The sequence below is a fragment of the Lynx rufus genome, unplaced genomic scaffold (genome assembly GCF_022079265.1).
Source record: "Lynx rufus isolate CCGP_SWC_20201006 ecotype Redwood Valley unplaced genomic scaffold, mLynRuf1.p SCAF_4, whole genome shotgun sequence".
NCBI lineage: Eukaryota > Metazoa > Chordata > Mammalia > Carnivora > Felidae > Lynx > Lynx rufus.
Genome location: NW_025814856.1, coordinates 91,520,614 through 91,547,619, shown reverse-complemented (window position 1 = coordinate 91,547,619; position 27,006 = coordinate 91,520,614). Strand labels below are relative to the sequence as shown.

The 27,006-nt window shown below is 38.4% G+C and overlaps 1 protein-coding gene across 1 annotated transcript in view; it reads left to right on the top strand.

Moving 5' to 3' along the window:
• The first annotated feature begins 15,235 nt into the window (after window positions 1-15,235).
• Window positions 15,236-27,006, top strand: part of ELAPOR2 (endosome-lysosome associated apoptosis and autophagy regulator family member 2) — a 69,499-nt gene continuing 57,728 nt past the window's right edge. Inside the window, exons 1-4 of the mRNA XM_047097365.1 lie at window positions 15,236-15,416; window positions 21,109-21,256; window positions 24,709-24,795; window positions 26,875-26,980. Coding sequence (XP_046953321.1) covers window positions 15,253-15,416; window positions 21,109-21,256; window positions 24,709-24,795; window positions 26,875-26,980 — 505 coding nt within the window. The 5' untranslated portion in view covers window positions 15,236-15,252. The remainder of the gene's footprint in view (window positions 15,417-21,108; window positions 21,257-24,708; window positions 24,796-26,874; window positions 26,981-27,006) is intronic.

Sequence of the window (27,006 nt, the reverse complement as noted above, 5' to 3'; positions counted from 1 at the left end):
ATACCTGCTGTTAAATTTTAAGCTGAGAATTAGGTCAGTGGGAATGGTTTCTTCTTTCTTTGAACAACTGGGGACAGGGGTGGTATTCAGTTTCCTAGTGTTATTTAGCCCTTAGAATCATATCTATCAATTATTTGGAGCTTAAAAATATCTGCAAAAGAAAGACGGTAGTGTGCTGTAGTGTGCTTTTCTAGGAGGTGAGACTCAAGGTCAATGGTCACAGCTTGAGAGCATTGGCTGTTCCTCCTCATATCCTCAGTGCCTACTCAGTGCCCGGCCTGATAGAGTTTTGATAAACAAACAAACAAAAAACAAAGCCCTGCTTGGTGTGAAGGCAATAGGGTAAGACTGAGAGTCAAGCAGAGAGTACTGTTTGGAACCAGGCTTGTGCGCAGGTTGGGGGGTGATTGAGAAAGCACAGTCGTCCCATTAAAACTGGCTCTAACAAAGGCTTGTTTTTGTGATTGTTTGCAGAAAGATTACCACTTTGAATATACAGAATGTGATAGCAGCGGCTCCCGGTGGAGAGTCGCCATTCCGAATTCTGCAGTGGACTGCTCTGGCCTGCCTGACCCAGTGAGAGGCAAAGAATGCAGTAGGTTTTGAGTTTTTGACTGTTCGTTTTCCTGATTAAACTGTATCCGTTTGGCCCACAAAGTTAATTATAATGAATGTAAGAGACTTTTAGAAAAATGAGCATATAGCATTGACATCTAGCAGTGCAAAAGCTTCTTCTTAATACTCGGTGCCCTTATGCCTGAAGTCTGTAATTAGACCCAGGCAATGTTGAAGATGCCTGCCTGCCTGCCTGCCTTCCTTCCTTCCTTCCTTCCTTCCTTCCTTCCTTCCTTCCTGTTTATTTATTTATTTTGAGAGAGATTAGGCATGCGCACAAGCCAGGGAAGGGCAGAGAGAATGAGAGAGAGAGAGAGAGAGAGAGAGAATCCCAAGCAGGCTCCATGCTGTCAGTGCAGAGCCCTATGCCCGGCTCGTGGTTCCTGAGATCATGACCTGAATCGAAATCAAGAGCTGGACACTTAACTGATGGAGCCACCCAGGCACCCTTCATTTATTTTTAAGAAAATCTGTTTAAAATCTGGTTTACCGTCTTAGTTGCAACTCTGGAAGGCGGAGTGGCAGAATTTCTCTTTAATAGATTTTTTCCTTTATGTTTTTAAAAAAGTTTTCCAAAACTTGGGTAAACTCGGGGCACCTGGGTGGCGCAGTCGGTTAAGCGTCCGACTTCAGCCAGGTCACAATCTTGCGGTCCATGAGTTCGAGCCCCGCGTCAGGCTCTGGGCTGATGGCTCAGAGCCTGGAGCCTGTTTCCGATTCTGTGTCTCCCTTTCTCTCTGCCCCTCCCCCGTTCATGCTCTGTCTCTCTCTGTCCCCCCAAAAATAAACATTGAAAAAAAAATTAAAAAAAAAAAGACATAAACTCTACCATCTGAACCATTTTTTAAGTGTACAGTTCAGCAGCATTAAGTACATTCTCATTGCTTTGCTATCATCACCAACATCCATGCGTACAACTCCTCCATTTAGCACTGGGTTTGTTTTTTTTTCTAAGCCAAAGAAATAATGTAATTTGCCTTTTTAGTGTAACCTACAGACAGATGGTAGAATTGATGAATGTCACATTCAGTAGCTTGTCTTTTAGCAATTAAACAGGTTGGAAGTGCAGCATTATGAGTTAATAGAGAAATAGGTTATTAAATTTGTTTTCATTTATAAACTCTGCTTTTTTTAATCCTTTCATTTGTTGAGTGATGAGTTCCTGCAGTGAAGTAGTCTCGGGATAGATTGGAGTTCAAAGCCAGAAGTAAGACACAGACAGGTTTTTTTGGGTTTCATGCTGTCTCCAAAATGGTATTCCTAAAAGCTAAGTTTTTCTGTTTCCAAATACAAGAACAAATAGATAAGCAAATTATTAAAGGATCGTTAATTCTTTCCCATTCATAGAACCTGTCTCTCTTACTGGCTAGAGAAGGTATTAGCATGGGTGGTGGGTTTACTGATGAAAGGGAGACAGGAAGACAGCAGTAGTCTTATGGGGCAAATTAGTGGAAGATCCTCAGTGAATAAAGATAGAACCTGGGATCCTTCTAGCCAGTGAAGACTTTAGTCTAGCAAGACTCTTTAAAACAATGTTTTTTTTAATGTTTATTTCTTTTTCAGAGACAGACAGAGCCAGGGAGGGGCAGAGAGAGAAGGAAACACAGAATCCAAAACAGGCTCCAGGCTCTGAGCTGTCAGCACAGAGCCTGATGCAGGGCTTGAACTCATGAACCAGAGATCATGACCTGAGCCAAAGTCGGACGCTTAACCAACTGAGCCACTCAGGTGCCCCTCAGTCTGGCACGATTTTTCAGAGGATAGCAAGGTCACTATAGAATAAGCTGATATAAGGCTGGAATGTTGTCAGCCACCTATGCAGAAAGAGTATAGCTCTCACTAAGGGGGAATTTGAGTGCAAAAGGGAAACAGTCTGAAAAATACCTGTGGAATTAGCCTGTTGTAAGATGCTTCAGTTACTTTCCTAGAAAATCTGTATATTTTTTAAATCTATATTTGCCTTTTACTTGTGAGCTAATTCCTTGGTTCCCTTGTAAGCAACCCTGTTGGGGTAGACTACTTAACCATTATGAACGCTACTCCTTATCTGGGTGCTGTGGTGGTGCTGGCTGGCACTGGCTTTTGGAAACTGATTATTAGTTTGAAACAGGCCTGGGTGGAGTATTTCACACCATGGAAACTGGCAAATTGTACAAACCAGGTGCCTCCTTTCCCCTGAGAGCTGGTTGTTAAACATTCACCAGCATATCACTGATTAAAGGTATTGGCCAAAGGTTCAAAAATCTATCATAGATTTGATGCTTAAATAGGAAATATTTCTATTTGAAGAAGGCCAGGGACATTTTTTTTTTTTTTGCACATTATTTACCAGTCTTCCAAAGATAATGTTATGAATCTCACACTCCAGCTAGAACTTTTCTAAAAAAAAATTGACTAGTAATCAAGTCACTATTAATTTTTATTTTAAAAATGATACTACCTACTTTAAAAATGGTACTGACTTTAAAATGACAATACTGACATGATGGCTGGGGACATTTTTAATCTTGGCATTTTCTCTGAAGTCTGAATTTTCATTTATTTCCGCATAATGTGATTATGTCTGCTCTAGAAACTGTTTTAAAAAGCACGAAAAACATGTCTAAGTAACTTAGAAGCTTAGTTAATTCCTAGCACTAACCATGGTGCTTACCACATTCCTAGACATTAAAGTACTCCTGCAGGCAGTTATAGTAATAACTAAGTATTTGCTCAGTGGCCTAGATTTTCTATGGCTAATAATAACTATCATTTCTCATGCACCGATTGTATGCTAAACATTGTGCTGAGGGCTTTATATCATTCTCCCATCGTATCTGTATGACAACCCTCTCAGATAGATACCAGTGTTTCCATTTTATTGATGAGAAAAGTCAGAATTAAAGAAGTGAAGTACCTTACACAGGTCATATGACCAGGATGTGGCAGATCTAGGATTTAAGTACAGACATGTCTGATTCCAGAACCTGCCTCTGATTTAGGCTGCCACGTCAGGATGGGGGACTTTACTGGGTCCCACGTAGGAGATTTAAAGTTTATTGGTGGATATCTTCAAGGGAGGATTTTAGAAACTCTTGTGGTTCAAGGATAAAGGAGGCTAAAAGTGTTACAGTTCGGGATTGGCATGCTTCTTGCAAGCCGTGGGACGATACCACAACCTTGGCTGGCGAGTGATGCCCATAGGTGCTAGACTCAGTAGTTAGGTCATAATGATGTGGCCCAGGAGTTGGGCCACAAGGAAAAAGAAAAGAGAAATATGATAGGTGGCAACTTAAAATAAGTGAAGAGTATTAGGGCAATTATTGAGTTGGACTTAATTTCTCCATATCGTAATGTCTAAATGAAATCACACCCAGAGTTTGGGCTCAGTTGAAATTGCTGTAGATGCTTCAGAATGTAATTGGGTAGGTTTTTTTCTTTTTTCTTTCTTTCTTTTTTTTTTTTTTATCAGGAGAAGCAGTACAGGCCTTTCCTTAGGAAAAGGCTGATAGGAATGTTCAGGTAACCATTGTAAATTTTTCCAGAAGATTGATGGGCAAGCTATATTGTATAATCTTTATTAAAAAATCATATAAAAAACCCGGCTGCGAGGCTCTTGTGAGTGAAATTGGTGAAGTCTGTGTTGTGCTTGAACTCTGGGTGGTATGCGAGCGGGAAGCTTGTAGGGCTCAGGAAACGGCATAGAGAGGCCTCTGGTTGTTAACTGACAGTGGCCCCCACTGTCCTCCTCTTCCGTCTGCTGGGGCAAGCTCCTCAGTCTCTCAGGTAATACTGCTCCAGGCAGGCCCCTGAGATGCCCTCATTTCCCTCCTTCTGTCTGGTAATTCCAGGCTTAGCTCCAGAGAACTATGCTGCTTCTCCAAAGCCCTGGTGCCAGGAGACTTGTATTTGTGAGTGTCACTGGTCATTTGAGGTCTTGGTGTCACTCAGGCCCAGCTCGCAGACAACATGCCGTTGCTAGACTACGACACTCATTGTCTTCTCCCAGAGCAAGGGACAGAGCCCCTATCTCTACTCCACCTCTTCTCCGCTGTGGGTCAATTCCCTAAAATCTTGCCTTGACCCTCTGGGGTCTCCTTGACCTTGTTAGATCATCACAAACAATAGTCTTTTTGGAATGCTTGCCTGGGTGGGGGTATACCTTCCTTCTCTCTCATCCCTCATTTCTTCCTCCCTTCCTCTCCTTCCTTCCCTCCCCCCCATCTTTCCCTCTCCCTTTCTTTCTATCTCTGTCTCACTGGGGAAAAGGCCCAAACCTTAAAAATAAAAGCCTGGCTACTGAGCATGGGCAGAGGATTCCTTTACTTATTTCCTTGCGTATTTCAAGACAAGTCTAAGGCACTGAGGTGAACATAAACATTACAAGATACCTCTCCCTCCTGGGAGTGTCTTCTGTTGCTTTCCCCTTCAAATATTAGTCATGACTTTGAGCACAATCATAGCACACTGTTTTCTAATTGAGGATGACCATTTAAGATAGCTGTAATTCCATTTAATATGTTGGCCTCAATTCGGTCAGAGTCTTGTGGGCGTTTTGTAATCTTGTGCTTTAGTATCTGTATAAAGTTCTAATATTTGGTTATCTTGGATCAAAAAGTGTTAATGTTCTGATTAGAAAAAAAATTGAATATAATTTTTTTCCTTTTTTCTTGATTTCTCTCAGATCTCTATTGTTACCTATTTATAGCCAGAGTCACTCATGACGGTTTCAGTGAACAGCTTTCAATTTCAGTTTAGAAGTAAAGGAAGAGGAGGGATTCTCCTGAAGAGACAGTTGGTTTTAGCTTTCTGGGGGGGGGGGGGAGATTGAGAAATCCATTCCTTGGCATCACAGCTCTTGCAAATGTAGACTTTTTCCCAGAATTCAACTCATAGTCTGTTTCTGTTCTGTGATGAGTTGTTACTGGGACAATAGCAAGTGCACTTGGGCAAACAGTACCTGGGCACTAAGTGGCAGTCACATATTTTGCTGTAAGTCTGTTCCATGGAATACTAATCCCAAGAAATACTTCATGTAAACCAAGTGTTTGGAGGGTTTTCTGTGGTGAAATACTAGTATGTTTAGAAAATGGTGAATCCCCTTCATGGAGGGCTTACAGTGAACAGTTTCATATTAAAGTCTCTGAGAAACCTAATACATATTTATAGAACATTTCCTGTGTGCTAAGTGCATCCTGTTTTGCTCAGAGTTTGCCAAATTTATTTGATTACAGGACTCTTTTATCTAATGTGTACTTGGACCCCACAGGCTAATTTCTGCAGATATAATTTTTGGAAAATGCAGGTGTAAGCACACGTGCCTGGCTAATTTAGTAAACTTTTATATGGTTCTACTTACACTAGATTTAACTAATTTCTTTCTTTTTTTAAAACTTTTTTGAAAAATGTTTATTTACTTATTTTGAGAGAGAGAGAGAGAGAGCATGTGCACATATGAGCACACGAGCTGGGGAGGGGCAGAGAGAGAGGGAGAGAGAGATTCCCAATCAGGCTCCCCACTGATAGCATGGAGCCTGATGCAGGCTCGAACTCATGAACCCTTGAGATTATGACCTGAACTCAAACCAAGAGTCTGATGCTTAACCAACTGAGCCACCCAGGCACTAGGTTTAACTAATTTCACGTGATTTCTTTGCTCTGCAGGTACATTTGCAGCCTTAACTACATTGGTGTTTGTTTGAAGACCTCTCATGGTTGATGGTCAGGTGTGATATACACATATGGTTAAATCCCAGATCTGCAACCAACTTGTATATCTTGGGCAAAATATTCAGTTCACAGCTACTTACTGAACTTTAATTTATTCACTGGAACAAGCATTTATCATTTCCTATGTTCTTGACAATAGGAATCCAAAAATAATTTCACAAAGATGACTGTTTTCTATGACCTTTCATTGTAATAAGAGCAGATGGGTAAACATGTTATAGTATTGGGGCAAAGTGAATGATAGATATAAACACCTAAGGTGATCTTACCAAGGAAGATGGATGACTTCTGTTCACAGGAAGAGGGCTCACAGTGAAGCAGATAGAAGTTTGAAGTTCAGAATCATCTGTTACCAGCTTAATAACCTTGGAAAATTATCTAAGCTTTGGCAGCTTCGTGCAAAAAATTGTGTCCATACCGAGGATTGAGTCGATAAATGCCATATTTAATGGGCCATATATGTTAATTCTCTGAGCATCTCTGAAGCAAACCCTGAAGAAGTTGAATTCACTGATACAAAGTGGCCTTTGAGACATAGGAAACATGATCACAGGTGCAGACTGGGGGCAGCACTGGGTTTCCCTGGGTGCATTCTGAGAGCTGTATGAATGGTTGTCAGAGAATATAAGAGGGTACAGAGATTTTGGCAAATCTCACAGGCTCCTGTGTGTCATACCAAGGACTTTGACCTGGAGACAGCTATTCATGGATGTCTGAGGAAGTTAAATGAATTGATACATCTAATCTACAGTGCTAGGTAACATAATAATATAACTTAATGGTAACAATAATAATAATATTAAAATAATGTAGAATTATAACAGCTAACAGTTATTTGCTACATGCCAGGCACAATTGTAAATGTTTTATATGTATTCATTCAAATTTATTTAGGCATCACCACACCTTTTGAAGTAGGTACTTGTATTACATCACACTGGTAGGTCAAGGGCAAAAAGGGGATTTGAACCCAGGCAGTCTAGCTCCTAGGTTCATGTTCTTAACTCGTATGGTGTCCTGACTCTTTGGAATATTCTACAGTATATACTGAACAAGTGTTAGTCCCTCTTCTTGAGACATCCATGCTCCCCTAACTTTTATCTCTTGAGTAAAATATAATGCAAGTTAATATCCAGATAACTAAATGATTAAAAAAAATAGCATGTAAAGGCTCAGATATATTGATTGATGGGTCATTTTAATGCATTAATGATCTTGCTGTTGATTTCATTCTTTTTTTTTTAATGTTTATTTATTTTTGAGAAAGAGAGAGCAGGGGAGAGGCAGGGAGAGAAAGAGAGAATCTCAAGCAGGCTTTGCACTGTTAGTGCAGAACCTGATGTGGGGTTTGAACTCACAAACCATGAGATCATGACCTGAGCTGAAACCAAGAGTCGGACACTCAGCTGACTGAGCCATCCAGGGGCCACTACCTTAATTGTATCTCTTTCTCTGAAAGGTAAGAGAATAACATTCAGAATTTACGGCACATTTGTAGTTGTATCCTCATATACAACGAAAAGTTGGTTAGTTAGTATTTTTTTCCCTGTGCCTAGAATATTGTTGATGCTTAATACATATACTTTCATTATTAGAAAAAATTGGTACTTTATTCAAGTGTAGAATTTATTATTTTTTATTTTATTTTATTTTATTTTTAATTTTTTTAACGTTTATTTATTTTTGAGACAGAGAGAGACAGAGCATGAATGGGGGAGGATCAGAGAGAGAGGGGGAGACACAGAATCCGAAACAGGCTCCAGGCTCTGAGCGGTCAGCACAGAACCCAATGCGGGGCTCGAACTCACGGACCGCAAGATCATGACCTGAGCCGAAGTCAGCCGCTTAACCGACTGAGCCACCCAGGCGCCCCTATTATTTTTTAAAAGTAGGCTCCACGTTCATCGTGGGGCTTGAACTCACGACCCTGGGATCAAGAGTCAGACACTCCGCTGACTGCGGCAACCAGGTGCTCCTCAGCAATACAAATTCTTATTTTAGAATAGGGTTCTTCTTCATTCATGCCAAGAAGAGAGGTGCTGTAACCCTCTCATGGCTCCTAAGAAAGCTCTAGAACCTTGGAATGTTTGTGGATTAAATAACTGTGGTGTTCTAAATTAGAGACCAACTTGGCTGTTTCATTCTGTAGGCAAAACACAGAGACCCAATCAAATTTGTGAAAATTTGTTTTATATGGAAAAGGAGAGGCATACTTTGTCCTCGATAGGCTTTGTCTGGAATGTTGACGTGTCAAGTTCCAGGTGGGAAGGGTGTGGAAGTTGCATGGGCTCAGCAACACATGAGGCAGGTGAAAGGCCTGGGCAAATGGGATTATGAAAAGGACAGCTCAGAAATCAACCTTTAGGTCACTTGTGGTGTTCGGTGGGAACTAGGCTGAGGGTGGTTCTCTGAAAAACATGTTTTGTAAGGAGATGAGGGAATCAGCCCTCAAAACTGCAGAATCATATTAGGAAGTAGAGGGTGACTGACACCTTCTAAGGAAGAGGAAAAGTTCAGGATGATAAGAATCAAAGTGTTAGGACATAATTGGAAGTTGAGAAAACTGATTTCACAAATGCATCGTTTCTGGCCCCTTTGGTGACCTCATCAAGTACTCTCAATGTTTTCCTTCCCCTGACCTTCGCTGTTGTATTTTTTTCTATAAAACTTATGTCATCTTATGCCTGATGGACTGGAACTGGTATTCTCCCCTATTAAACACTGAAGTCAGAAAGCCACAATAAAAACCATTTGTTATTTTTTTTTTTTTTAAAGATGAAAACTACCTTAGTTAGCTTTTTCTTATAAAAGGTTGGAAACCAATTTAATGGGGATTGTTAATCTGCCAGGATAACAAATCAATTTTCCTGCCAGGAGCTGTTTTGTTTTTTTTTTTTGGGGGGGGGGGACTGGGGATCATTTTCTGGCTCATCAGTCCCCTTCAAGAAGTGCAGTGACAGTCATATGGTCCTACGGACAGAGCTGTGTGAGGACCCATCCACTGGAAAGGATGTTAGAGGCGGGAATTGGTTTTCAGAGATGCAGGGGCAATGCTTTCATGAAATCCTCTTTTTCAGAGAAGAGTGAATTAGAGAATATTAGCCAGGACTGGTTTGTATTCATGCACTTGTTGGAATGTCTCCTATCTCACTTTAATTTTTGTAAAATGAGATGTAGTTTTTTTCTTTTCTGAGAATTTCACAAGTAAAAATATAAAAAGGTAGTCTTCACGTGTTGCCTACATCACTAGCCCTGAGGTAGGAAAAAGAAGATCTGAGATTTGCTGGACTCAGTATTGTGTTCAATTTCTCCTAGATGCCATTTTCTACCTGTTTTGTTTTGTTTTGTTTTCTGACTGTGCTGTCAGCACAGAGCCCCTGTGAGGCTCGAACTCACGAGCTGTGAGATCATGACCTGAGCCGAAGTCGGATGCCCAGGCATCCCTTATCAATCTTATTTAAATTAAACTAAACAACTGAAGAAAAAAGAGGCACATTTGCTTGTCTTATTTCTGGAATTGATTTATTCATTTTCCCATAAATATATGTAATTACTTTTTATTTAGCTATTAACTTAGGTTTACAGATAAGATAGAATTTACAGTGAATTTAGTTTAGTGCATATAAATTTTGAATCTATTTTGAGGTAGATAAGTCTAGACTAGATTAGCATAGAAACTCCCATCAGAATAAGGATTGTTTCCAAAATATACGTGGTGCGTGGTCTTTGCCAACCAAGTGCTGTGTACTCAGGAAGTATTTGTTGAATGACTTCATGTAATATAGTGTGATTCTCAGGTACTTATCTGTAATGACATTACATAGGCTTACTAACTTGTCAGCATCTCATTAAAAATTAAAAATTTCTTTTATTACTAGTTTTTATTGCTGTTTACTGTTTAGAAAACAAATTTCAGTAATAAATTATCTTGAATTAAATAGAAAAATGAATGAATTATGAATAAATGTAATTGATAGTTACCATCTTTCAAAGCATGAGGTCTCTGGAGGAAGAAATAGCAAAATTAAAAGGCCCTTGTGGTGAAAAGATTAAATAGATAGTCTTTATTGTTAGGCATAAGTCATAGATGATAATCAGCATATAAATGATTAATTCAGTAGCTGTTATTTAGTACATTGTACTGGGTGGTTGCATGATCATAGAGATGCTTTGAATTTTCATGTCACTTTTCACTTTCAGAGTGATTTCCAGTGTCTCAGGGGACCACAGCAGTCCTATGAGGGAGAAAGTGAAGTGATCTCTCACTGGAATATGAATGAATCAAGGTAGAGAGGGTTAAATAAATTGCCCCAGCCTTTTTTGCTAGTTGGTGATAGATGACTATAAATGGTTTTTTTCCCTGTTTCTTCACACATGCATATTTCAACCTTTACAGATTCACAGTAGCAGAAATAGAGGTCAGAAAAGAGGCATAAAGCTGAGAAAAAGAACACTGAGTTTAACACATGACCTCTTGGTTTAGGTTGTAAGAGAATGGATATTTTTTTAAAGTAGGCTTCATGTCCGGCACGGAGCCCAGTGTAGGACTTGAACTCAAGACCCTGAGATCAAAACCTGAGATAAGATCAAGAGTTGGATGCTTAACTGACTTAGCCACCCAGGTGCCCCAAAAGAATGGATTTTTGACATCACTCTTTCTCTGGGTGCTTAGGTAAAATACTGTGAGATATCAGACTGTTGAGTAGCATGGGACCTTATGCAAATAAAGTTTTTCTGTTCTTAGGCCAGAACTTTGGTGTCTGCTTAACTTTAATTCAGTTCAGATACTCTAGGATTTTGAGGTTGTTGAAAAATCATATTTATTTAGAAATGACTGTTCAAATGAAACATAGTCAACTGACATTTAGGAGAGTTACAACAGCTACTTACAATCTTAGTGCCTAAGATTATAAAAACTTTTACAATCCACCTAAAAAAAACAGAGTCCGAGAAAGCAGTGTTGAAGTGGAAAGTGGGTTTGGCTAAGATGGATGATACCAGAAATGGGAAAACTGGTCATTGTTGGTGACAGCCTAAAGGTCAGCAGTGCTGTGTTGGCATAATCTCATAGAGCACATTGTATTTAACAGGAACATGTGATTCTTCTCTTCCTTTGACATGTGACTCGAGAGCTGGATTCCAGGATGGACAAAAGATTGAGAAACAACAAATGATGAAAATAAAAAAATGGTTTAGACTCTTTATTTCCCCTGGATCATTAAAGGCCCTGTAACCATTTGACTAGCTTTGATTACATAATTATTCTGAGGAAATAAAAAATTATCAAGCCAGTGGCAGAACTCTTGTTGTCTCAGACCCCTGAATTGTATTATTAATAATTATTGCTAACATATATTGAGTGATTTATGGCAGGCACACTGCTAAAGGCTTTTATTGAATCCCACAGCAGTTCCTTGAGTTAGATATTATTATTATCTTCCTTTTCACAGATGAGGACAATGAGACTTAGAGAAGTCAGTAACTTGCTAAAATATTTCATGAATGTGTATTTTAGGAATGATATATTAAAAATTCCACAAGATTTCTCAGGATGGGGAATGGTTATTGCTCCATAATGCACAATAATCAATATTGTTTAACAACTCAAGACAGGAAATGAAGAAGGATGTAAAGTATAATTATGGATTCATTTGGAATTGCTTGACCTTTTTTGCATCAATTATTATTATTATAAGTTGAGTTTTCCTGAGGTAGCTGCTTTGGAATCAGACCTAAATTTGGGTATCAGTTTTGCCACTTGTTAATGGGTACCTTCCTAATTGGGTTATTTGAATATATTGTGCCTCATTTTTTTCATGTGGTAAATGGGCATAATATCTTCCTTCTTCACAGGTCTGTTATAAACATTGCTCCCAATTATTTGTGAATTCCATATTTGAAAATTTACATGCTTCATAAAATTTTTTGGTGACCCCCCCCATCAATACAAATAATACTTTCACAGTCATTTGCAGACATGTACAGAGCTTTAAAAATTTGAGTCACCCTATCACACGGTCTCAGCTGAGGTCAAGCAAGGTGACATTCTGCCTTGTTTCTTACAGTGTCAACAAGTGTCCTCTTCACAGTCTATTCAGTGCACTTTTTTTCTTTGCGTTTTTATACTTTTATCCGTTATTTTACTGTGTAAAATGGCTCCCAAATGTTCTGAAGTGCTGGCTAGTGTTCCGAAGTGCAAGAAGGCTGTGATGTGCCTTGTGGAGAAAATACGTGGGTTAAATAAGCTTAGTTTGAAGATGAATTATAGTGCTGTTGGCCATAAGTTCAATGTTAATGAATGAACAATGTACGTTAAATAAGATATTTTTCAACTGAAACACATATAAAACAAGGTTACATATTGATCTGTTGCTGAAGATATTGTGGCCAGAGTCTCATAGGAGCCTAACCCTGTATTTGCCAAGGATAAAAAGAATTGACTGTGTAATAAATACTCAGAACTTTGACTGTCAACTTTATCTTTCAGCCTTCCTTCTGATCTTAGAGAAGGAGCCACCTCTGAAGAGTTGGGGGTATTCTTAATGGTTTTAACAGGGCAGTGAACACTCTGAAATAGCACAACGCAATCTTCTTCTTAGCTTCTAGAGTCCCTTATAGTAACTTATAAAATATTACTTCTCATTAATTAAAAGTTCAGTTTGGGACACTAGACTAAACTATCTTGAAAGATTATTTTATGAGAAAGTATTTTCAGCTTACCAGGTGCTGTAGTCCCTGCTACAACTGTTCAACTCTGCCATTGTGGTGCAAAAGCAGCCATAGACAACAGTAAATGAATGGTTTTGACTCTGTGTGTGTGTGTGTGTGTGTGTGTGTGTGTGTGTGTGTGTGTGTGTGTTTTCCTTTAAAAGTTTTATTTGAGAGAGAGAGAGCAAGTGGGGGAGGGGCAAAGAGACAGGGGGACAGAGGATCTGAAGTGGGCTCTGCACGGGCAGTGGAACCGATGCAGGTCTCATACTCCTAAACCATGAGATCATGACCTGAGCTGAAGTTGCACGTTCAACTTGGTTTCTTACAGTAGTTATCAGTTTACTAGAAGGCCTGTAAACCATAGAAGGTGAAATACAGTTTTTTCTGTTACTGTGTTTCTCTGCTGGTAGCGCTGGGAGTGGTAATAATAGCAGAGGGAGCATTTATTAAATGCCAGGCACTATGCTTAGCACCTTATACTATATTTTATTTAATTACTATAGCCGTGTGAAGCAATACTATGTTTATTATCTCATTTTTCAGAGAGGGAACTGAGGACCCACAGAAGTGAAGTAACTCACTTAAGGTCATAGGAAGTTGTATAACCTGGTTCTAGGATGGTTTTGACTTTGTAGCCAGCATGCAACATCTTTTGCCTAACCTTTTCTTATTTTCTGATGTTCTACTAATTTTGGGATGTTGAGAGTTGGAATTTCACTGTATAGACAAATTAAGCTTTTCTGAAGAAAAACATTCTATTTTTGTGAGTGAATAAGTAGATGAATGTGGGTTTTAGCTCTAATTCTTTATTTTTTAAAAATTAACTTGTTTGTGTATCTTGATAAGTATCCAAATATGTTATAAAAGGAGAATCTATCCAAATGTGAGGCTTTGCTCCTTCAGTCTGCTGGGAGATATGTTTATATTGATCAATTAATTTGGAGGTTTTATTTTATTTGGAGGTCTTGTTTCTTTAATATCCTCATTAAATGGTTAGAAAGTCCTTTGCTTTTAAGTCACTAATATCATTTTGAACACGGAACCACGCATTTGGGGGACATAGATTTGCATTTGTTGAATGAATAATAACTTAGCAGCACAACTACATTCCTTGGTATAACTCTGCCAACTCTTTTTCCCATTGCCCATGCCTGCTGTGTCTGCTTAGTTCTCAGTTCTGAGTTAGTTCTCAGAATTAGCACAGAGCTTGTCATCAGCAATAAGATGGAGGTTATAAAAATGACTGTCACAGTTGTGAATATTGAAAAAGTGGAGATATTGGTGTAGCTATTGCATGAGAAACGCTATCCTCCTATTACCCCTTTATGTTGAGTTCTCACTCACTGGGTCAACCTTTTATTTGAACTTAGTATTTGCCAGATAGATTTAGGAATCCAAAAAAAATGATACTTGTTTTCTGGAAGCTCAAAGTCTCACATCAACTGATACACATATATATCACCTTATGAGTAAGTTTGTGTGTGTGTGTGTGTGTGTGTGTGTGTGTGTGTGTGCACGCGCGCATGCCTGATGCCTAAATGCAGGTGTTATGAGAAGAGGATTGTAGGAGGACAGAGGGAGGCACAACTGACCAACCTACTGCCTGGTGGGGGCAGGGAGGTCTTGTGAAGAGGGTCATTTTTGATGTAGGAATTGGAGTTTTCCAAGTGGAGCAGATGGATTCGTTAGCCTCTCTGGAGAAAGATGACCACAGTAGGGAGAGAAAGGATGAAAAAACTTGGGAATGATACGAATTTTGTTAGGTTTGGAAGAGTATGGGGCAACAGATGAGGCTGGGAAAATACGGTGGGGCCAAATTGTGAAGTGCATGTGGTAATAGGGACAACTTCAGAAAGCTTTAAGGGTGCCTGGGTGGCTCAGTCGTTTAAGCGTCGACTGTTGCTTCAGCTCAGGTTATGGGCTCACAGTTAGTGGGTTTGAGCCCTGTGTCAGGCTCTGCGGTAATATGACAGTGTGCAGCCTGCTTGGGATTCTCCCTCTCCCTCTCTCTGTCTGCCCCTACCCAGCTCATTTGCACACTCTCTCTCAAAATAAATAAGTAAACTTTAAAAAAAAGCTTTAATTAGGGTGTAGCATGATCAGAACTTTATAAAAGTAATTCTGGTGACTAAAATTGATGGAGAAGTGCAGTGACTAATGGGGTCTATATTCTTCTGACTTCCAGCTTTCTCCTGTGCTTCTGGAGAGTATCTAGAAATGAAGAACCAGGTATGCAGCAAATGTGGCGAAGGTACCTATTCCTTGGGCAGTGGCATCAAATTTGATGAATGGGATGAATTACCAGCTGGATTTTCCAACGTTGCAACATTCATGGACACTGTGGTCGGCCCTTCTGACAACAGGCCAGATGGCTGTAACAAGTAAGAATCCAAGGGAGTCTCTGGATCTTGACTAAGTACTTGAGAAGGGTATAGTTGCTCTTTTCCAGAAAGAAGTTGGGGATAATCTTGGTACTGAATGGGATTATAGATAAGCTAATTGCCAAGAGTCATTTTTTTTTTTTATGGACAGTCACTACAAATAATGTAGGTGAATTTTCATGAGGTTAAAATAATTGCTCTTAGGACATAATAGCTACCATATTGAAAAATGCAGTAAAGCTATTAGAAAAACATTAATTTTCTGATAATAAATTTGTAACATTGAAGCCACTGGAATTTTTACAAACCCTTCTCTGATTTTTAATGGGTAACTTTGGATTTGTTTTTCTTTTCCTCTGAAAGGAAGAATGTATAATCTTCATTTAGATACTCAATGATCTCCTGTAAGATAGAGTAGGTTAAATAAGGTGGAAAGCTCTTTTGCTTAATTTCTACCTTTAAAAAAATTTTATAATTGAAGTATAGTTGGCATATGATACAACACTTTTAGACATACAGCATAGTGATTTCACATTTATATATATTATGAAATGTTCATGATAACCCTCTGTCACCAGAGTTATTAAGATGTTATTGACTGTATTAGCTATGCTGTAATTTCTTCCTTTCTTTAGGGGATTATTAGCTTTGCCAATGACAACACTGGTGGAATGTTAAATTGTTTTAAAAAGATATAAAATGTTTATCTTTGGGCTGTAATCCTTCCTTTTCTCTTGTATTCTCTATATAACATTTCCTTCTATATGGCCATGTATAGAATAATTAAGCATTAGGCCTCTGGCTACTTTTGAACAAGAATGGCTTCTCAGGAACTGAACATTTTTACCATGAGCTAAGGATGCTTGGGAATAATTTAGCTGAGCTAAGATGCATTCTGTCCTTCCTACCTTCCCTTAATCCCTCTTGTTTTCCAGTGCTCTTTCTCTCTCTGCCAAGTGACATTTTTACTCTTTTGATAATCATTATTTCATTATATATAGAGAGTTGTGGCATTAGATATCATTAACATCTAAATATATATATTTATATGTGTATATATATGTATGTATATATGTACACACATATACATATACATGTATATATACATGTATATACATATGTGTATAAATGTGTGTATATATTTTTTAAATGTAATTTAATATTTTTAAACAAAAGAGCTCTTTAGAGGAAGGTACTAGTAGGATGTTATGGTACCTCAGATCTTTGTTTTAGTGGGCAAGAGATGTTGACATCGCTTCTTTTTCTACTTAGAATATGTAGTTTATTCAGTAAAGAAGTTTAATGATGAGTACAACTTTTTCAATGTACTGTCTTGTGTAATTTTCTCAATGTGAATTTCAGTCTGATATTGTTATGATCATCTCCCTCCCTCCCTTCTTTTATCCATTCATCCAATCTTGCTTCAATTCTTTTTAATTGGTTGGGTCATATAGATGTATGCTGAACTTCATAAGGAATTGTCAGAGTTTTCCAAAATGGTTGTATCACTGTAGACTCCAGTGTGTGTTTGAATTCTAGTTATACTACACATTTACCAATATTTTGTTTTGTCAGGTTTTGTTTTAGCAATTTATGTGTGTGTGTGTGTGTGTGTGCATGCGTGCATGTGTGTGCACTCATGTGAAATGATACCTCCTTGTGGTTTTAATTTGCATTTCCCTTGAACACTTTTCATATGTTCATCGTCCATGTGTTTTATTTTTTTGTGTGTATGTGAGATGTCAACATGTTTTACCCATTTTCTATTTTTTGGGGTCATTTTATTATTGAGCTATATGTGATCTTTGTGTATTCTAGACATGAGTTCTTGTCATGTATATATTTATATAAAACTTAATACATACGTGCATACGCAAATACATATATATATATATATATATATATATATATATATATATATATATGTATGTGTGATGTTTTCTCCCAGTTGGTGGCATTTGCCTTTTTATTTTCTTTTTTTGATTTTTTTTAAAGTTTATTTATTTTGAGAGAGAGAGAGAGAGAGAGCAAGTGGGGCAGGGATAGATAGAGAGGGAGAGAGGGAGAATCTCAAGCAGGCTCTGCACTGTCAGTACAGAGCCCCATGTGAGGCTCAAACTCACAAACTGTGAGATCATGACCTGAGCTGAAGTCGGATGTTTAACTGACTGAGCCACCCAGGCGCCCTGCCTTTTCATTTTCTTAATGGTGTCTTTCGATAAACCAAAGTTTAAAATTTGAGAAAGTACAATTTATCAGTTTTTTTTCTGTTATGGTCAATGTTTTTTATATCTTCAGATATCTTTGCTAACCTTGATTACAAAGGCTATACCTTACAATATGCATTCTGACAGTGTAATTATTTATTACTGTACCTTTTGCATAATATGTAAAACTTTACGACAGTGTGGTTACAATTATACCCTCATCTGTGTGCTATTGTCCTGTATTATATGTAGAAACATCTTATAATTCCTATAATACAATGAAACATATGTTAAATAATCAGTTGTTTTTAAAAGAACTAATGAGATAAAAACAATATAGGGGCACCTGGGTGGCTCAGTCCCTTAAACATCCAACTTCGGCTCAGGTCATGATCTCATGGTTCGTGAGTTTGAGCCCCACATCGGGCTCTGTCCTGACGGCTCAGAGCCTGGAGCCTGCTTCGGATTCTGAGTCTCCCTCTCTCTCTGCCCCTCCCCGGCTCATGCTCTGATTCCCTCTCTCAAAAATAAATAAACATTGGAAAAAAGTTAAAGAAAAAGAGATGAAAAAATATAGCTTTATATGTTTGTCTACATAGTCACCATTATGGCTACTCCTTCTTTCTTTATATAGATCTGAATGTTTAGGATTATTTTTTTCAACCAGTGAAATTTTCTTTATCATTTCTCATAGTATAGGTCTGCTGCTCCCAAATTCTCTCAGCTTTTCTTTACCTAAAAGAAAGAAAGCCTCTCTCTCTTTTTTTTTTTTTTTGCCTCCATTTTGAAGAATATTTTCTTGGACATTGGACTGTTGACTTTACTTTTCTCTTTCTCTGCTTTAAAGATGTTCTACTACCTTCTGAACTCTCCCTTATTTGGGATGAAAAGTTAGCTGTATTGTTTATGATTAATTCCCTTCTATGTAAAGTGCCTTAATTTCTCTATTTATAAAATGTTCTCCATATTTTTGCTACTTAGCAGTTTGACTATGACATATCTGGCATTGGTTTTCTTGTATTTACTTCAAGTTTAGTGAGCTTCTTGGATTTGTAGGTTGATAGTGTCACCAGATTTAGCAATTATTTTAGCAGTTACTTCACCAATAATGTTTTTCTGCCTTTTTCTCTCCCTCTTTTGTTTCTTTAACTCCAATTACACATAGGTTAGACCACTTGATATTGTCTGAAGGTCACTGAGGCTCCTTATTTTTTTTTAATTTTTTTTCTCTCATATTTCAGAATGCATGATTTCTATTGCTCTATCACTAACTATCTTTTTTCTTTTCTTTTTTCAGTCTCAAACTTGCTCTGAGCCCATCTGGTGAATTTAAAATTTTACATGTTATGATTTTTCAGTTCTAGAATTTCCATCTAGTTTATTTTATGGCTCTTATTTCCCTTAAATACTTGAGATTCTTTATTCCTTCACTTATTGTATTCATCTTTTATTTATAGTCGACTGTATTTGGAAGAACTGTCTTAAATACTTGCCTGGGTTTTTTTTTTTCCTGTCTTTTTTCTCCATTAAGGGTCATAGTTTCCCACTTATTTGCATGTCTAGTAAATTTTTATTATATCTTGGGCATTGTGAATGTTAAGGTGTAGGGAATGTGGATTATTTTTTTTCTTCATTTTAAGAGTGCTGAATTATGTTCTGGCAGGCATTTTAGGTACTGAAAGAGCACTTTGACCTCATCAGGCCTGGTTTTATTATTTTTTAGGGTGGCTCTGTATTAGTTTCGCACTTAGTTCTAGGTCATGGCCTTTATTTTAGTGAGGGAGTTGGCAAACTGTGGCCTTTGGGCTCTCTCTTTGTTTCTGTAAACAAAGTTATATTGGAAGACAGCTGTACTCATTTATTTATGCATTGTCTGTGGCCGCTTTTCAGTTACAACAGCAGAATTAAGTATTGCAGGAAGGACCAGATGGTCCACAGAGCCAACAATATTTAGTCTCTGGCCCATTATGAAAAGGTTTGCTAGTACATGCTTTAGGGCATGGCCCTTATTTTCCAAGATGTGGCACTTCTGGGGTCTCCCATAAATGCCCAGTATGGTTATCAAGTTTTCTCCTCTCTGGCTGACCTGGAGCTCCAGTGACTCCCATTAAAGTGAGCTCTGTGATTATGTCTCAGCTTTGCAGTGGCTGTTTTCTACTATGTCTGGACACTCCAGCCCTAAGCCCAGAGAAACTCCATATGGACTTCTGGACACCCTGTTCTCTGATTCTCAGGCCTATCAATTCCAAGTGCTTCAGCTGCCCTAATGACTCATCTCTGCTCCTCAGCTCAGTGAGACTCTGTGCTCTGCTTGAGTGCTGTCTCCTAGTGCCACAGTCTGGGAAGTGTCCTGAAAAGTGAGGTCAGGGTCAGTTTGGGCATTTTCTTGCTCTCAAGAATCTCAGTCCTGCATTGTGTATTGTCAGTGCCTGAACATGGCTCATGTATTTTCTTTAGTTTAACAGTTAAAGAGAAAGGGCAAATCCAAATACCAAATAGTGAGTCATGTTGGGATCTGGAAATCTCAGGCTTCAGATTTTTTTTCTGTTAGAAGAAAGAAAAGAATTTGCCCAAATCTCATTCTTATCCATATAAACAGTTACATCTGAAGAGAAGGGTGTTAAGTTGTGCTTTCATACATTTTGGTTAGAAATATTTTTGGCCAAAGAGTCAACAAGTGACTCATTATTGGTTTATCTAAGAATTAGGGTTAGATTTACAACTTAATTTAATTAATTAATTAATTAATTAATATATTTATTTAATTTAGAGAGTGAATGTGTGTGTGTGAGCATGTAAGGGGTAGAGAGAGGGAGAGAGAGAATCCCAAGCAGGCTCCGTGTTGTCAGTTCAGAGCCTAACTCGGGGCTCAATCTCATGAACTGTAAGATCACGACCTGAACCAAAATCAAGAGCCAAATGTCCAACTGGCTGAGCTACCCAGGTGCCCCAACAACTTACATTTTATTCACCAGTGTGTTTTCTTAATTTTTCACTTTTTTAAAACAAAAATTCCAACCAGACTCTTACCCCTATTATATACTCTGAAACTGTGATCTATATTTTACCTAGATTCACTTTAAATGGATTTTTACTAGTACTATTCCTTCTTTCATCTCAAGGAACTCCCTCATCCCCCTGCCAGGTATATGTGTTTATAAATAAAACTTGAGATGTTGTTTGAGAAAATAATTCTACTTCAGACAATTGTAGTTTGTGGTCATCTATTTAGTAATCAAATTTTTGGTGGAAAAATAGTTTCCTAGCAAATGAATCACATAACCTTAACAAATTTAGGAAGTCCTGTGCCATAAGAAATGAACCTTTTCCCAGTAACGTGTTGGCCTTCAAGTTCCAGAGAAGCTTGAGACTTCTCTGCTGTGCTTTGCCGATGGAACTACTTCTGAAACTGAGTTAGGTAACTTGTGAACAGAAGAGGTTTCTGAATGCTAATGTAAAAATGCCTGTTGCTTTTGTTTCCACAGCTCTTCTTGGGTCCCTCGTGGAAATTACATAGAGTCAAATCTTGATGACTGCACAGTATCTTTGATCTATGCTGTGCACCTTAAGAAGTCGGGTTATGTCTTCTTTGAGTACCAGTATGTCGACAACAACATCTTCTTTGAGTTCTTTGTAAGGCCTTTTATGTTCTCGAATTCACTTTTTGAGGAAATTCATGTAAAATTTCCATTAATCAGTTGTTGCCATTGCATTGTATGCCTCCTCATTTTTTCCTGTTAATTGAACCTTTTGATCTGAAAAGAAAACCTTATATTTTTCTATAATACTTTATTTTCTAGTTAGTATTGTTACCTCTGAACTCTCACCTTGTCGAGTAACATTGGGCTTGTTTCATTTTTGGTTATGATCATTGGATGAGCATTTGATTTAGACTTTTTGTGTGAAAAATACCTTCACCGAGAGTCATTTTAATTTTTTTTATAACTACAGATGCGATTTTATTCAACATATGTTTTCACCAATTTTTGTGTTTTTTTTCCTCTTTGCAGTTTCAAGTATTTGACTGATTTATGTGTAAACTTGGGCAATATTATAAAAGTAGAAGTGGCTGTATGTTTCTGATTCTGTCAATTTTGTACAATCTAAAGGCATCAGTGGATGAGATAGTTGATGTCTCTGGTAAGAGATGAAATAGCCTTACGAATATAGGATAAAATAATAGTCTGACAGACTAAAATTATTTAAACATTTAATATAAAGTGTATCTAATCTAGGAAATATTTGTTGTGTCAGTCACTCTGATGCTTGAGAAAATGTTTTCGGATTGACTTACAAAACCAAAAAAAAAAAAAAAATCTGTGTTCTACATATAAGTGGGAAAAATATCTTACAAAATGTTCCTGTGGTCCAAATCTCAGGAGCCTATGTGTTAGTAATGCTAAAACAAATTTATATTGCTCCTGATTATGGAAATTGTTAGTCAGAAGTTTTTTGGTAGGAAGAGATATTTGCTGTTGAAGTATGAGCCTTGGATTTGAAGTCAAGAGATTCTGGCTCAGGCCCCAACTACAGTGGCTGGTTGTGTGTTTCGGGCAATTAAAGTTAACTTTCCAGCCCTCGGCATTCCCTTTTGCCAAGTGGATTGTATGACAAGACCTTTTAAGGAGCCTCCTGGTTCTAATCTTTTGATGACTTTAAGATGTTAAGTAACATTCAAACAGATTTCCTTTTGAAGCTACATTTTGTTTGCAAAACACTTCTTAGAGTAAATGATTCCCAACTCCATGGGACATTTTTGCAATCTTACTAAAACTGGAATAAAGTTAAGAAGCAAGGTAATTATGTAACTGTTAGACTAAGCATTTAGTTTTTGTATTGTCAAGTAAGTCCTTTGAGAGTTGTTAGTAAAGGTACTCTTGAGGCATGAAGTTTGATTACTTCCTTTCAGTGGTCCCTTTGTTCTTCTGGTTATAGACTGAGAAGGGGTGGTGAGTTCATGTTCCTTCTTTTATTGATGTTTCAGCCTGATAGGGAGAAGTTTATTGACTCAGAAAGTCAACACTTAAATCGTCATGCTCATGGTTAATGGAAAGGAAATGTCTCAAGACTGAAAGATGCACTTGTACCTAGAGACATTACACAATTTAAATTTTTTTAAACGTTTATTTATTTTTGAGAGACAAGAGAGACAAAGCACAAGGAGGGGGAGGGGCAGAGAGAGAGGGAGGCACAGAATCTGAAGCAGGCTCCAGTCTCCGAGCTGTCAGCACAGAGCCCACTGCAGGGCTCAAACCCACGAACTGTGAGAACATGACCTGAGCTGAAGTCAGTTGCTTAACTGACAGAGCCACTCAGGCGCCCAGAGACATTACACAATTTAAAGCAATAAAGTAATTTTAGAACTATGTAGGAACTTCATTCAGCTCCTCCACTCTTCTTTTTAAATGACAAAACTGAAGCCTAGAGAGAATAAGTGATTGGACTAAGGTCATACCTTTACTACTTACCTTTAGAATGAAGAACAGAAATCAGATTTCAAAATGCCAGTAGAATGTCCTGAAAACACATGATGTTTGATTTCTGCTGAAAAAAAAAATGCTTTCAGCTTTTCCAAACATTGATCATCAAAGGTATATTTAGGGTCCATAGCTGCTTAAAAATGGCTTACCACTTGCATTAGAATGGCCATTATGCTTATAGTATAAATATGACAATTAGATTTAGTTAAAAAAAATAGCCTCAGTAGGTGATATTCCCTGATCTTTTGAGATGTTAAAATGATCTATTTTCCTGTTAATAACCTTTATGAAATATCTATTACAGAGTACATTTTTAAATCATTTTCTTAAGTTTATTTATTTATTTTTTTTTAATTTTTTTTTCAACGTTTATTTATTTTTGGGACAGAGAGAGACAGAGCATGAACAGGGGAGGGGCAGAGAGAAAGGGAGACACAGAATCGGAAACAGGCTCCAGGCTCCGAGCCATCAGCCCAGAGCCTGACGCGGGGCTCGAACCCACAGACCGCGAGATCGTGACCTGGCTGAAGTCGGATGCTTAACCGACTGCGCCACCCAGGCGCCCCTTAGGTTTATTTTTTATTGAGAGACAGAGAGAGCATAAGCTGGGAGAGGTGAGAGAGAGGGAGACACGGAATCCGAAGCAGGCTCCAAGCTCTGAACTCTCAGCACAGAGCCTGATGTGGGGCTCAAACACATGAACCGTGAGATCATGATCTGATCTGAAGTCAGACACTTACCCCACTGAGCCACCCAGGCTCCCCCAGAGTGCATTTTCATGTTGTTTTTAAACTAGTCTGGAAGGTGAATACAGTGGCAAAGATGTAGAGACGAAAGAAATAGCAATTCTCGCAGAAGTAGAGGGGATGAGTTCTTCCTTTAACCCTACTCTGTTGCTGACTCGTGTGCAATACAGCAAAATAGCCTAACCTTTTGATGTCTGTGTATTCTTCACAGGCCAGGTGTGCAAACTCTGAGGCATTTTGTAAGAGTTGTCTGGAAAACACAAAGTGTTTGATGCTAAAGATAGGAGCTGTAGTCATTTGAATTGGCTTGGCATATGATTAACATTTATCCTCCTCCCCCCACGCCCCCAACCTGAAAAAATTGAGGGCTTTGGCTTTGGCTGTAGCCACTTACCTACGTATGGACTTTGGAATAAGTCCTGTGGAACTGAACACAAAGCAGATTTCATTTATTTATTAATTTAAAACGTTACTGCCCTAAATCTTATAAAAATAAACTTTATACTTTGGGGCCTGCGTGGTGAATGCAAGCTTTGGACACATTGGATAAGTTTTTGGTGATGACTTTTCTCCTTTCTGTGAATTTTCAGGGTTGACTGCTCTCATCCTCTCTCCTTCCCTCCTCTCTGTTCTTAACCCTTTTGTTACAATAATGAGGATGCTTTACTTAGAACCACAGTAAACAGTTGTCACTTGGGCTCCAGAGGCCTTGGTTATGCTTACTTGCTGAGAATTACTCATGGCCATTATTTAGTATGTATTGAAAGAAGCTCTTACAGCCTGTCTTGTGCTGAGTAGTGCCTTTAATTAAAGCTATTATTCAAGAAGCTTTACTGGGGCCATTGTGTTTCATCCATAGATTCAAAATGATCAGTGCCAGGAGATGGACACCACCGCAGACAAGTGGGTAAAACTCACAGACAATGGAGAATGGGGCTCTCATTCTGTAAGTCTCTCTTTGTTCTTCTCTCCCACCAACCCTCATTCTGCTCCTTCCTTTTCCCAATTTTATAAAGAAGTTTATTTTATAAAAAAAAATTGTTCATTGATTTAGACAATTTCTGGGTAGGGAAGAAATTGCCTCAAAGTTTCATGGACACAGGGTCTTTCCAGATGTTTTTTTTACTACCTTTCTCTTTGGGTTTCTTTCCCTTCTCTTCGCTGTCAGACTCCAACTTTCCTCCTTTTCAAAGGGGCATTGACAAGAAATAAGGCTATTGAAAACTAATACACAGAACCTCTGGGTGTGTAAGTTTGCATATGTGCCTGTCATGTGGGAGAGGATCAGTGGCTCTTGGCACTGGACGGATCCTTTGTTCCATCTTTCTCTGCAGTGTCTCCAACAAGTGACTTTCAAACTTGTTTTGTTGGGGGCTGTACTGACTCCATTGTTGGACAGCACTGCATCTCACAAAATCCATCCGTGTTTGAAGCCAAACCTGCTTCCTGTCTATTTGTCACCTGAGCCTCAAACTTCTACCCTCTCTGGTCACATTTGGTAAAGTTACTACCTACTCCCCACAGTACAACTCCACATGCTTGAAAGCAATGATCAGGTAACACAGTCTGTGAATCTGTTATTATTGGAGGCCCTCTCCCGTTGGAGTAAGGCATGGATTTAAAATCTAACTCTGGCTTACTGTAGTTGTGTCTCTTTAGGTAATTGGCTTAATCTCTTTGAATCTGAGTTTTCACAGAAGACATGGGGGCAGTCTTGCAGGGTTAAATGAGATGTTATACAGGAAAGACCTCATGTGGTGCCTGCAGTGTAGACTAAGCTCTATGTCAATAAGTGACCATCCACCCTCACCTTTCCGTTATAGCAGGTGCCCCATCCTTGAGTGATTCATACAGTGTACCCTCTCTGACTATTTTTGATCTGTATGCCTGGAAGTGGTAATAGAACCACTTAAGATCCATTTGTCTAAGCATTCATTAAGCTGCGTTTTGAAGGTACAAGTAACCCTTGGCAACAAATATGCTTTCTTCACTTAACCCAGGGGAAAGTATGTAATGTATAACTTTGCTGAATCTCTGGCATTGTGAAATACATGTTTTAATTTTATGGAGCTTGAATCTGGCCAGCCAGAGACTACACAGAAGAATAAAAGTGGCAAATGAGAAAGCAAGGAACTCTTATATCAGTTCCTTTGACAGAAACGGCATAAGATTTATCAGAAAAGTCATTTGATATGTAAAAAGAACAATGTGCTCGTGGCAAAGGAAGCAAATATTAGATGTACTGATCATTTAAGTGCTGGAGATACACATTTAAATCATGTTATTTTACAACAGTCCTATTTTTCTCTGGTTGCTGTTGGAGTATTGTTTCTTAAATAATTTTATTTCTATTTATTTGTTTTGAAATATTGCTTTTAAGTTTATTTATTTTGAGAGAGAGTGAGAAGGTGCAAGCAGGGGAGAGTCAGAAGGGGGGGGTGGGGAGAGAGAGAATCCCAAGCAAGCTCTGCACTGTCAGCGTGGAAACTAATGTGGGGCTCAAACCCAGAACCGTGAGATCTTGACCTGAGCTGAAACCAAGAGTTGGACGCTTAACCCACTGAGTCGCCCAGGCACCCCTATTAAATAATTTTAGAAGGAAGCAAACTCATTCTGTTGCCTTTTTGTTTTCAGAGCCCAAAGATCTGCTTGTGAATAGTGGCAGTCAATAAACACTGGGCTGTGTGTCTTTTTACTGTCTAGAATGAGCACCTTTTAATTATGAGCCAAGACTTCATGCACATGGTTTAAAAATCATTTTCTCTTTTTGTTCAGACTTGAAGAATTTTCTTTTCCTTCTTTACTGGCATATTTTTTTGGATTGGCAAACTGTTTGTTTGTTTTTTTAAGAGAATGTGACCACAACAGATCTTAGGTCTGAATTTGCAGTAGACTTAAGGTTGTAGGTTCCCAATTAATGGTGTTTCATAAAAATGTCTTGAAAAGTGTATACAGGATCAGCTTTCAGGTATGGTTGAAGGAGCCTGGTTTATCTGATGTGAGTGCCCTGTCTTCCTCTTTACAGGTAATGCTGAAGTCAGGCACCAACATACTGTACTGGAGAACTACCGGCATCCTAATGGGTTCTAAGGCAGTCAAGCCTGTTTTGGTAAAAAATATCACAATTGAAGGTATTTTATAGCAATCTGTTCTAGTG